General features: G+C 36.1%; 1 protein-coding gene across 2 annotated transcripts in view; it reads right to left on the reverse strand.

The window, feature by feature from the left end:
* The window catches only part of vcp (valosin containing protein), a 44410-nt gene that overhangs the window by 17039 nt on the left and 14815 nt on the right, over nucleotides 1-12556 (reverse strand). For both annotated transcript variants that reach the window (XM_072252466.1, XM_072252465.1), the window contains exons 2-7: nucleotides 11531-11642; nucleotides 5209-5381; nucleotides 4394-4536; nucleotides 4071-4201; nucleotides 2848-2979; nucleotides 2494-2596 (exon numbers count right to left, since the gene is read on the reverse strand). In XM_072252466.1, coding sequence (XP_072108567.1) covers nucleotides 2494-2596; nucleotides 2848-2979; nucleotides 4071-4201; nucleotides 4394-4536; nucleotides 5209-5381; nucleotides 11531-11642 — 794 coding nt within the window. The remainder of the gene's footprint in view (nucleotides 1-2493; nucleotides 2597-2847; nucleotides 2980-4070; nucleotides 4202-4393; nucleotides 4537-5208; nucleotides 5382-11530; nucleotides 11643-12556) is intronic.

Genomic DNA, 12556 nt, shown 5'->3' on the forward strand with positions numbered 1-12556 from the left:
TTAAATATTCAAGATAATCTGTGTAATTAGAAGCAGTTCATTTATGGCTTACTTTCACCAGTCTTCTGTGACACCACCTAAGCATTACATCATCAGATGCAAAGAACACCAAATCTCATGTTAAATCAGATGAGCTTAACATTATTCATATCCTCATATGTACAATTGTTAAAAATGAATCAGAGTATCGCAAGTCTTTTTAAAAAAAATCACCAGCTATGAGGATATATATACCCCAAATGAGATCACTCTTTATTGTAATTAGCACAAAACCAAGACAAGTGCCAGGCAGAAAGTTTTAATCTCTCTCCACTGACACTGATCTGCAGTTCATTCATTAACATGTCTCTTTACCCTCTTTCTCACACACACATTTACATACAACCCAATGCAGTAGCTCAAAACATTTATCTTCACAGACTACAGGGGGAAGCCAGCATTCCTAAAAGCTATTGGAGTGTCAAGTCCAAAAAGGAAGTTTTTCTTTTGAACTTTAAGTTTTCCCCCTCCAGACCTTTCTTTCAAAGATAATAATTTATACCAATGTACGAATAGGTGCTAGTGACTATCAAAGCACTGCTTAAAATGTTTCCGTGTGACCACATACAGCATTAGCAGTCTAAGAATGGAAAAATGTCTTTACAATAAGCACTCACTTTCCACCAAGTAGAATTCAACTTCAGGAGCACTGATATAATATTCAAGTTCTATACAAATTACTAGCCGAATTTATTTAAGAACTGAGTTGATTTGGATATCAACTGAAATGTTCCATCTCCAACAGACTCTCATAAACTCCAAATAGGTTCAACAAACTGACCTGCTGACTACAAGGTCGGTAATTAGGATGACACTGCCTAAAACATCCACAGAGAAAGGTCCTCTTGATAAAATTCCTGCCATCCAAAAGATGAGGAGGGAACTCATGACAGCTGCCACGGCAAAAGGGAGCTGCTGTGAAGACCAAATAAATTCCACTATTGTACAATAATGGGACATTAATTGTCTGGTAGAGCATGTTACATACTCCCCCCACGACCCACAAACGTCCATTCACATTAGATATTGTTATCCAAAAAAGAACAGACCACCACCACAAAATGAACCCCAGTTAATATTGTTGTAGGTGACTTACGAATTTAGAATAACATTGTCATGGTGCCAATAACTCAGCTTGAAATTGCTCATGCCATAGCTCTATAATAGGTTACTGCAACAACACTCAAAGCCGCCAACACTAATCAGTACAGGCTGATTCTCTAGTTATCTGCTACTGCTTTGGTAAAAAAAATCAGTAGGTGCCAACAATGACTAACGAATTTTCAAATGTTTCCCATACATATTATCAGCCAACTGGAATGCTGTACTGGTACACTTTCTTTTAATATTATTGAGATACAGTACAAAGTAGGCCTTCCAGACTTTCAAGCCACACTACCCAGCAACCCTCTATTTAACCCTAGCTTAATCATAGGACAATTTATAATGACCAATTAACCTCCCAACTAGTACGTCTTTGGACTAAGAGGAAACAGGAACACCAAAGGAAACCCATGTGGTCAGGGGAGGAATGCACATACTCCTTATAGGCAGCAGCAGGAATTGAACCCAGGTCACTAGTACAGTAAAACAGTGTGCTAACCAATACATTACTGTGTCACTCTTCTGGATGAGTATATTGTAATTGGGTATACATGCATTAAATGGCACCCAAAATTTCTTGAAGTCTTGTGCCACCAACATACATGTTAGAATCTCTGAATTTTGTAAAATGTAGAAACATGAGAAAAGTTGAATGAATGAGTAGGGACTTTGTTGTTCATGGTTGAGGATGAGGATAAGAGTAATTTCATTTCATGATTTATTCAATCTCCCATTAATTATGCTCCACATTCTCCAAATTTGTCCAGTTCACCAGCTTATCAAATACACTTGACAGTCATTCATTGACCAATTCAACTCCTCCCCCCCCCCAAATGTTCACTTGGATATATTGTAATATTTAAGACTAAATACAAGAGAAAACTCAAATCTAAAACTGATACATTAAACTACAAGATTTGCGTCAAACCTCAATCTATTTCAGAAAAATTTGGGCCACAGCATAATAACCACATCTACAATACTCAAAACCAAAAAGATGATATACATCACCCATATCAAGATTTCAATTCACGAGAGTAACTTTGAATCTTGCTATTTTTCCCTGAGTCACGCTCCACACCATCAAAGTCAAAAGATATAAAATTTCACATTTTGCATTTCATCACAATTCAATATGCTTCCTTTTGCACATTTGAGGCTTCAAAGCACAGTAGCATTGTACAAACCATGCTCATTCATGCTTAATTGCACTGGTCTCCAGTTCCTAATATCACTGGCACATATATTAACAACCAAAAAGCATTAACCTATTAAGAGAATACTCTTTTAGTCTTTCAAGCCACAGACATTCAGCAATCATTTTAGCTTGACAGTAAAGTAGTATCTTACCATTGATAAGGAAGAAAAATGCACCAGTTTCATTTGCAACTGCACGAGCAATTAAGGTCTTGCCAGTTCCAGGGGGCCCATACAAGAGAATACCTCGCGGAGGCTACATTGAGAAATGGGAGCAAGTTGAGATTTTATATAATGATTCAACTGCACATATAAATTAAGTGTCAGAAAATATTTGAACTTAAATTACAAAAAAGACATGAAACAACTAAAGGACCCTTTTTACTTAAAAAATGGTGAAATAGAATTTTGAAATTTACTGCAACTGCAATACCGCAAATATAAACTTCTAACTTCTTTTAAATACCCATCAAAAAGGAATTTTAAGAGGAAGAACATTATCCTTACCTTGACACCAATAGCTTTGAAAAGTGCAGGATGCCGAAGAGGCAGCTCAACCATCTCCTTGATCTGAGCAAGCTGTTTTCTGCATCCACCAATATCATCATAACCAACTTCATTCAAAGATTCTTCCTCATCCTTCAAGTGGAAAGCAAAACAAATTGCATGTCTTCCGTAGTTAAATCCTCCCCAAAGAAAATGTAATTTAAGGAAACTAACACTATTTCTACATGCATAAAACCATTTCAAACAAATACCATTTAAGCACCAAAATTTTAGTTGCAGTTAAAATAGAAAAAGAATAATAGGATTAAAATAGATTTTAAATCTCACAAGGGCACAGAAGAGATTTACAAAGGCACTGCCTGGACTAGAGGACCTGAGTTATATGGAGAAGTTGACCACACTGGAACTTTATTCCTTGGAATACAGAGGAATGAGGGGTGACCTAATGGATGTTCATAAAACCATGAGGGGTATAGATAAAATGAAAGTTAATAGTTCTTTCCCCATGGCTGTGGAATGAAAAACTAGAGGGCACAGATAAAAGTGAGAGGAGATTTAAGATACCTGTGATTTAACTTATTTACATATACACAGAACATAGTGGCTATCTGTAACGAGCTGCTGGAGGAAATGTTCAAGGCAACTAATTGCAACACTGAAGAGGTAATTGGATATGTACATGGAGTCGAGGAGTTTGGAAGGTTATGGGCCAAATGCTGGCTACTGGGGAAGATCTTATGGTTGGCTTGCTGTGATTAGCATAGATCAGATGGGCCAAAGGGTTGTATTTCTCTGATTATGCCTCTACGAATATAACACGATTATCTGAACATCTACAAACATTTAAAATGTGCACCATTCCACCTTACAATAGCAAATAGACATTGTACTTGGCTCCCTTCCAATACCAATGCCAAAATAAAAAGCAAATTATGCTTTATTTTAACAACGACAGCATTCCAGGCTTCAGAGCATCCTAAGGTTTCTCACTGTCCTCAATGACAACATAAAACTACACCAAAATTAAATAAACATACAAATAAATTGAAATAAACAAACCCATATCCATTTCACAAACATTCTAAGCTGGTAAGGCATCTAGATAGCTGTAGTAATTTATCAATCAGCTGACAAAGTTTTGAACATTACTAAAGCACCCCATTCTCTGTACAAGCTTTCCCCACAAATCACAATGCCTAATCCCTATCAGATCTTGTGCATACCTCGCGCTTGATGGGTTCACCCTCACAGTGGATTACAGTGTCTGGAGCAACTATACAGTATGGGCTTGGATCAGTTTCCACTACTTTGAATTCCACAGCACGCATTCCACCACGAACCAAGAAAATATCACCTTTAGAGTAAAACAGATAAATAAATTAGCTGCCATCAAGTCACTTGCAAAATCTGTGCAATAAATATATATTCTAATTTGCTTTATAACACTTCATTTTGCTATCCCAAAAAAAAAGTGTCAATAAAGTAGGACAAGTTACTGAGAACAATTAGAAGATTCAGAAAATCATTAAACTGTCTCGTAGCTCACCTTTTCTTATTGGCCTATAAGCTTCCAGGAAATAGGGTTTGAGATAAACTTCAAATAAGTTTCCAGTAATACCCTCAACTGTGTCATCAATGGGAAGTACGTGGATTCGTTTGCCATATTTTACATCTGGGCATGGCTGAATGCTGAAGACAAAAGAATAAAACTTTCAAAAAACAGTGAAGTCACATCATGCTGGGATGTGATACTATAGTTGATTAAAACTGATTATAGTTTTGTCACTGTGTTATAGGAAAGACAATTAAACTGGAAAAAGTACAGAGAGGAGCCCTGACAGCACCCTCAAAGCAAGGGTTTGAATGATAGGGAGATGCTGGGCAAGCAAGAACTTAATTACTTGGAGGGTAGGAGATTACAGGTAAAGTCAGAGGTGTATAAAACCATGAGGGTACAGATAGGGTGAATGCACATGGCCTGTATTCCAAGGAAAGGGAATTAAAAACTAGAGGGCAAAATGGTGAAAAGGGCCAAAGGAACACCACAGAATGGCGCATAAACAGTGTGAGCTGCCATCGAAGCCATGACAATAACAACATTTGCATGACATTTCAATAATTACACAGGCAGGTGAGATTTAGAGGGATCTTTGACAAGTAGGACTACAGGTCACCATGGTGGTTGGCATGGACGAATTGGGCAAAAAGGGCCAGTTTCCTTGCTGTAATACACCAAGACACTAAGTCAAATGAAGTTGTGCTTCATCATTCTCCAATAAACACTTAGAACACAAAACAGTAAAGCACAGTACAGGCCCTTTGGCCCACGATGTTGTGCCAACTTTTTAAAACTACTCTTACCTTACAATGTCACCCAGTCTAACTCTCAAGTTGTTGCGCACAACCCTGTTCATGCGAACTTTTTCATCCGAGCATGTATCATCTGACAGAACAATACAAACTGTCTCTCTTCTCTTCTTTCCTTTTAGCAATACCGTATCTCCCCTGAATAACTGAAGTTCATCCATCTTTGCCTGTCAAATTGATAAGAGTTTGATTCATTAAATAATAGCATCCAATGCAAAAGGCATTAAATCTTTTCACAATTATCACAAAACATCACACAAGCAAGTCTGAGGTTGAGGCTACAAAACAGATTATGCAAGATCAAATTATGGAAGGAATACAGAAATTGCCAAGAATGTTGTTTAGAAACTAACAGTTACTGAAAAAAAAGCTTATTTAAGTAAATAAATTTCAACAAAGGGAGAAATTCAGCTCATTAAAACTCAATCACCTACATAGGGTGCAGGCAAGTTAAATTTTATTTTACTTGTATTTGTATTCACTTAGAAATATTTCTACAAAGCACCATGATTGGACTTTAGAATTATAAACGAGAGCACTTCTCTGATGAGTTGAATTACAATTATAAAACCAAAATTCCTCTGAGAAATTTAGCATTTCACACATACAGCATGCCATATACAATTGCCTGGAAATGGAAGCTGCACTATTTTAGCAGAAATCTCAACAAAAACTATTTTGAAGTTACTATTTTGCAATACCTTCAGAAATATTTTCAGTATTAAAAAAAACTTCTGATTGTTTTCACTGACTCTCTTTGCCAATGGCAACTTCTGGTATACCTGGGGCCACGCCTTCAGGCTGGGCAATGAAAAAGCATATTTTTGACAGAGCATTGTGGCAGCAAGGAAGGTAAACCACTCTTAGACTTCATGCCAAGCTGCAGGAACTAATAAGCAACCCCTCAATATTGAAAGGAGCAAAACTGCCAAGCTATAGCACACCACCAGACAAAGCCTACTCAGAGGGGAAGAACATTAACTACGGTAGCCAAGATGGTTTTTAACAGGATCAAGCAGCTCTCCCAAACCTGTTAGCCTCACTAAAATTTAAATAAGGTACTCACCTTTACAGAGATTCTGGGTTAGTTTCAGGTCAGCTTATTAATTTCAGCTTTGTAGGAAGTTAAGAAACTTGCTATATGCCATTTCCATTTCTTTGAATTTGTAACTTTTAAGGTTCTAAAACAAGTTCTGTTTAATTACTTAACATACTTTTCAGGCAACATCAATAGAGGGGAATAAACAGTTGACGTTTCAGGCAAGAGCCTTCAGAGTTGATGGAAGGGTCTTGACCCAAACTGTCAACTGTTTATTCCCCTGCACTGAAACTGCTTGACCTGCTGAATTCCTCCACGTTACGTGTACTACTCAAGATTTCTAGCATCTGTAGAACTTGCTGTCTTTAATATGTTTCTTGCTTGTTTACAGGAAGATGACTGGATATGTATTTTAACACCTTTCTTGGTTCCCCCACGAGTTTGGAGTCCCTAGCATATTACAAAAGCAGAGTGTTATTTAAGTTTGAAACTAATTTACAGAATTGTTAGAAGCTGCTTCAGAAAGATAAATGAAAAAAGAACTCGACAACTGGCACTTAAAAGTCACATGCAATGTTAACGTGTGTAATTTGATAAAATCTTTAACTGAAGAGATTCAAATCAAGTTTAAACATAGGGGAGCAGGTGCAACATAGTCAACTTTTGTGCATCTCTCACAGGCATATGCCCAACCTAAATAAGCCAACAGAAATTTCAAAATGCCTTCTGCATAGGATCAATCTTACAAAAAGCTGTTGATGACACTCTTGATTCATTGTTTCACTTCCTGATAGGGGTTCTTTTTATTCCAGCTGACGAATCTTCATTATGCGCCTCTACTGTTATCTTAGCCGCTCAGTTACAATGCCTTTCATAACTATTAAATTTGAGCCATTTACAAAAATGGCAGAAACATGCAGATCGCCCAAACATACTCACTCACATGCTACACATTACCGCTATCCAGACAAGATGCAAGATGAAATTCCAAACAAGAAAAATAACTTACTATCAATATGTCTTCATTTAAGTAAAGAAACTGCAGTACGATTTCTGAACAGTTTCCAAAAAAGCTGGAATGAGCATTTCTTTAACATTCACTTGAAAACAAGTTTTAATGATTTGAGATCTTCATTTCTTACACATAACAACTGCATCACATAAAGTCATGATATACTAAACAATTATTTTTTAAATGATATCTATTTCAGGTCATGCATTATCTGCCAACTTCACCAAAAAGGTCCATTACTGTATTTCAATTTATCTTCCAATAAACTATTTCTCCCCCATTTAAATAGTGCATATTTGATGCTCAAAATTTTGTACATCTCAAAACTACATAGAAAACTTTCATTCCAGAAGCATCTAACAGTCTAATAAAGCAGATTAGAATTTATCGTACTTTAAAACTTTGTATTATCACAACAACAAGAAAAGTGTTGATCTTGCTTTAGATTGGGTTTGTGCACACTAGCCAGATGAGAAACATGTGGACAATGGTTTGCAATTAGTTGGAAGAGTAACAATGCACAGCATCTCAGGGTTTGTTCAGGGATCCAGCAAAAAGATTTAATATTAAACTGGAAAACAACCTGACATTTACAAACGTTTGTAAAAAAAAAACAGCATAGTGCAGATTATTCCTTAACTGAAATTCTAACATATACATTCTCTATTTAAGTAGAACATAGCATTCAACACAAATAATTACTTCATGATGGACACAGTACATCTTCAACATTCTTTGATTACTATTTGATGTGTGGAATCTGCTCATTTCACATATGCTAGCTTCATAATAAAATGAACATTAGATAAATAGGCAATACTATTCCAGTTATATTGCTCCCTTATGTTACACAGGCATAAGGAAGAAAAAGCAAAGAAATTATAGAACCAGACTGAAGAAAATTTAAATTTTAGCAATATTAAATAACTTTATGCAACTAATGTAATATCACTTTCAGTGGTTAAGTGCAGACCTAAAGAGCAGGAGCATTATGCACAAGTGCAAACATAAGCTTTTATGGCATACCTTTAACAAATACAAAAACAGATTACTTTGTAGAATATTCTCTGCTAGAACAATATTAACACTCATTAAATGCAAATTAAACCAAGTGAAAACCACCTTGCTCAACACATTGCACGATCACTTAAATCTTCAATCTAATGTCCATTTTATCACATTTGGAAGTCGCTACATAAAGTTTGTGTTTAGCTTTAGTTGTGGGAGAATTTGGATTTTCTACCTCCAGCATCCCAAAAGGCACTGAATAATCTTTGTACATAATTCTAGTAAACAGTGGTGCTAGGAAGTTTGTGAACCCTGTAGAATTTTCCCTTTCTCTGCATAAATATGACCTAAAATGTGATCAGGTCTTCATGAAAGTCCTAAATATATAAAGAGAGCCCAATTAAATAACACAGAAAACATTATACTTGTTCATTATTTATTGAGAAAATGATTCAATATTACGATTGTTGGGAATAGTACATGAACCTCCGGGGTAATGCCTTCCACAAAAGCTATTTGGAGTCAGGTGTTCTAATCAGTAAGATGAGATTGGAGGTGTGGGTTGTCAAGGTGACCTGCCCTATATAAAAAAAGACACACAAAGCCAGATTTCTAACAAAACCTGCTCCTCTCAAGAAAGATCTGTTTATGTGCACCATGCCTTTTCAGAGGACCTTAGAATTGTAGAGATGCATGAAGCTTGAAAAGGCTACCAAGGCATTTCTAAAGAGTTTAGTGTTCATCAGTCCCAGTAAGAGAAATTGTCTACAAATGGAGGAAACTGAGTACTGTTGCTACTCTCCCTAAGAGTGGACATCCTGCAAACATGACACCAAGAGCACATCGTGCAATTCTGAAGGAGGTGAAAATGAACCCAAGAGTGATGCAAAAGACCTGCAGAAATCTCAAGAACTTGCTAAAGTCTTTGTTCATGCGTCCACTGTAATAAAAACACTGTAGAATGGTGTTCCTGGAAGGACACCGCAGAGGAAACCACTGCTCTCCAAAAAAACATTGCTGCACACTCAAGTTTGCAGAAGATCACCTGGATGTTCTACAATGTTTCTGAGACAATGTTCTGTGGACAGACAAGACCAAAGTTGAACTTGTTGGCAGAAATGCACATTGCTGTTTGGATGAAAAATGACACTGCATACCAACACCAAAACCTCATAACAATTGTGAAGCTTGGTGGAAGGAGCATCATGGTTTGGGGCTGCTTTGCTGTCTCAAGGCCTAGATAGCTTTCAATCGTTGCAGGAACAATGAATTCAAAATTTATCAAGACATTTTACAGTCTGTCACCCGTAGCTTAATAGAAGTTGGAATATGCAACAAGACAATAATCCAAAAGACAAGAGTAAATCAACAACAGAGTAGCCAGATTCGTTAACAAAAGAAAATTCAGGCTTTGGAATGGCCAAGTCAAAATCCTGACTGTAATCCTCTAGAAATGTTGTGGAAGGACCTGAAGCAAGCAGTTTATGCAAGGAGGAAGCCCACCAACATCCCAGAATTAAAGCAGTTTTGTAAGGAGAAATGGCATCAAATTCCTCCAAGCCGATGTGCAAGACTGATCAAGTTACCAGAAACATTTGGGTGAAGTTATTGCTGTACAAGGGGGTCACACCAGTTAACGAAAGCAAAAGGTTCACATACTTTTTCCAACAAATACATGTAATATTGGACCATTTAAACATAGAAACATAGAAAACCTATAGCACAATACAGGCCCTTCGGCCCACAAAGTTGAGCCGAATATATCCCTACCTTAGAAATTACGAGGGTTACCCACAGCCCTCTATTTTTCTAAGCTCCATGTACCTATCCAAAAGTCTCCCAAAGACCCTATCATATCCACCTCCACCACTGTTGCTGGCAGCCCATTCCACCTACTCACCATTTATTTATCTTCAATAAATAAATGAAGTATAATGGGTTTTTTTGGGTTTGTTTATTTATTTAATTGGATTCTCTATCTAGTTTTAGGACTTAAATGAAGGTCTGACATTTTAGGTTATATTTATGCAGAAAAAGAGAAAATTCTACAGGGTTCACAAACTTCCTAGCACCACTGTAGATACACAACAAGGGATATACAACTGCCAGGTTTTTTAAAAAAATATGTATTAAATATTGCTTAACTAAAGGGAACACAGGCAATGTGCATTTTAATAATTTAAAGACTGCAAACATCTGTGAACCAGAATTTCACAGCAGTAACAGTGATACCAACTTGAAGATTTCCTCAAAATACCATAGAATGGGATAGATTAAAATCTTTTGTTATATGAAAAGGTGGCTTTTGGAGTACTTAATATAAATCAGCTTCAGGTTTTTTTTTACTCCATTAGCAGAAAATGTGATAATTCTTGAGAAAAGTATGAACACAAAAAAATCTGCATTATAGATCAGTTTTCAAAATATGAAGATTATTCAACACCTTAAATTTCTAAACAAACTGAAAATAGCCTACTAGTCTATACTACCTCAAACCTACGAAAGTTGGTTAAACATAATAAAACGGCAGTACATGAGCTTAGGCTTAGTATTTTTTGTTTTATACAAAAATTATTTACTTGTCTCCATATAGTACCAGCATCCAATATAATGCAAACGTAGAGTGATCTAAGGAAATCAAAATGGCTCAAACACAAAATGCTGGAGAAACACAGCAGGTCAGGCAGCAACTATGGAAAGGAACAAATAGCTGATAGTTTGGGCCCAGATCCTTCATTGGGATTCAAAGTGGATGTTTTTTTTAAAATTGCCACGTGCTAATTAATCTAATATAATAACAGAAAAGGCAGGAAAAAATTGAGCATGTCAACCAGTGTCTGCGGAAAGAGAAATAGTTAACATTTCAAATGGAAAGCACTATGTAGTTTAAGTTAAATTCAAACTACTATCAAACTTAATCACACCTGGAACGAATAATTTGGTTGTGGTAGAGGGAGAAATGGGAAAGGGAAGAGAAAACCAACACGAGATATTTATCTACCATATCTGGAAATTACTTTCACTTCTTGGCTTCCAGCAAGGAGAAAGTAGAACAAGGCTCAACTAACAGGTTTAGTTTGAACACTTCCCAAGTAAAACAATATTTGAAGTCACAAATAATGCATGGTCACTTTAGACTGAACACTGCAGAGCCCCTTTGAAATACCATTCTAGAAATTCTACAAAAGGTATAAAAAGGACATTATGAAACAGGTGTTAGCTTTAGTTCTTAAAAGACCTTTGCTCCAACTGCGTACCTGAGACAGCGAAACCACACTGTTGTCTTCATTAATTGCTTCATCGACAATTAATCTATTAGGTCGATGCTTCTGCTTCAGAATAGCAGTTGATAAATCATCAGATTTAGACCTATAAAAAAAAGTATAAAAAATATAATGAAAATTCTTTAATTGCAACAATACCATTTAATACAAATTCAGTAAATGAACTGGTCTGAAAAGGTAATCCATTATCAGTAAAAATTAGCTGAAGTATTTTTGTTTTAGTACAATCATAACATTAAATTGCTGATAATACGTTACATTTCCATGATAGATTCCAGTGATTAAATTTTAGGATAGACTCAATACCATCAGTATTTTAAGGACCAACAATCCAAAAGGCATTGCTTAATACACAACTAAGAGGACATTTGATATTTCTAAGAAACACCAGGGAACAATTTACAAATGCCTTTAATAATCTTGCTATATCTGTTATAAATATATACAGAATAATAAATACAGCTTTAAGCAAATACTGAAGAATCAAGATCCAATTTTGGCTTTGATGATCACAGTCATTATATAACTTTGACAAAGGTTATTCCAAAAAATTTAAACCACTCTTTCAGGCTCTCATTACACAAATTTAAATTCAGATATTGCTAATATATGTTTTCCAGTATAATTACAGACAAACCCCATGCCACAGCCGCTCAGATAACTGAAATTTGCTCTCACACTATTCACTAATCATCTAAAACTTTCAGATGCATGATAAAAAAAACCTCTTACAGAATTCATGTGGAAGAAAGTTAATGAATAAAAGTACAGACAAGAAATTCTGCAGATGCTACAAAGCGTGAACAACACACACAAAGCTGGAGGAACTCAGCGGTGGAAACAGTATCAATGGAGTGAAATGAACAGTTGATGTTTATACCATTAAGCTGGAGATTACCAATAAAGAATATGAGATGGTGCTCCTCCAACCTGCATTTGGCTTCATTGTGGCAGTAGAGGAGGTAGTGTAAAAATGTGTATATGGGAAGCAGAACTGAA

This window comes from Mobula birostris, chromosome 3, assembly GCF_030028105.1.
Source record: "Mobula birostris isolate sMobBir1 chromosome 3, sMobBir1.hap1, whole genome shotgun sequence".
NCBI classification, from domain to species: domain Eukaryota; kingdom Metazoa; phylum Chordata; class Chondrichthyes; order Myliobatiformes; family Myliobatidae; genus Mobula; species Mobula birostris.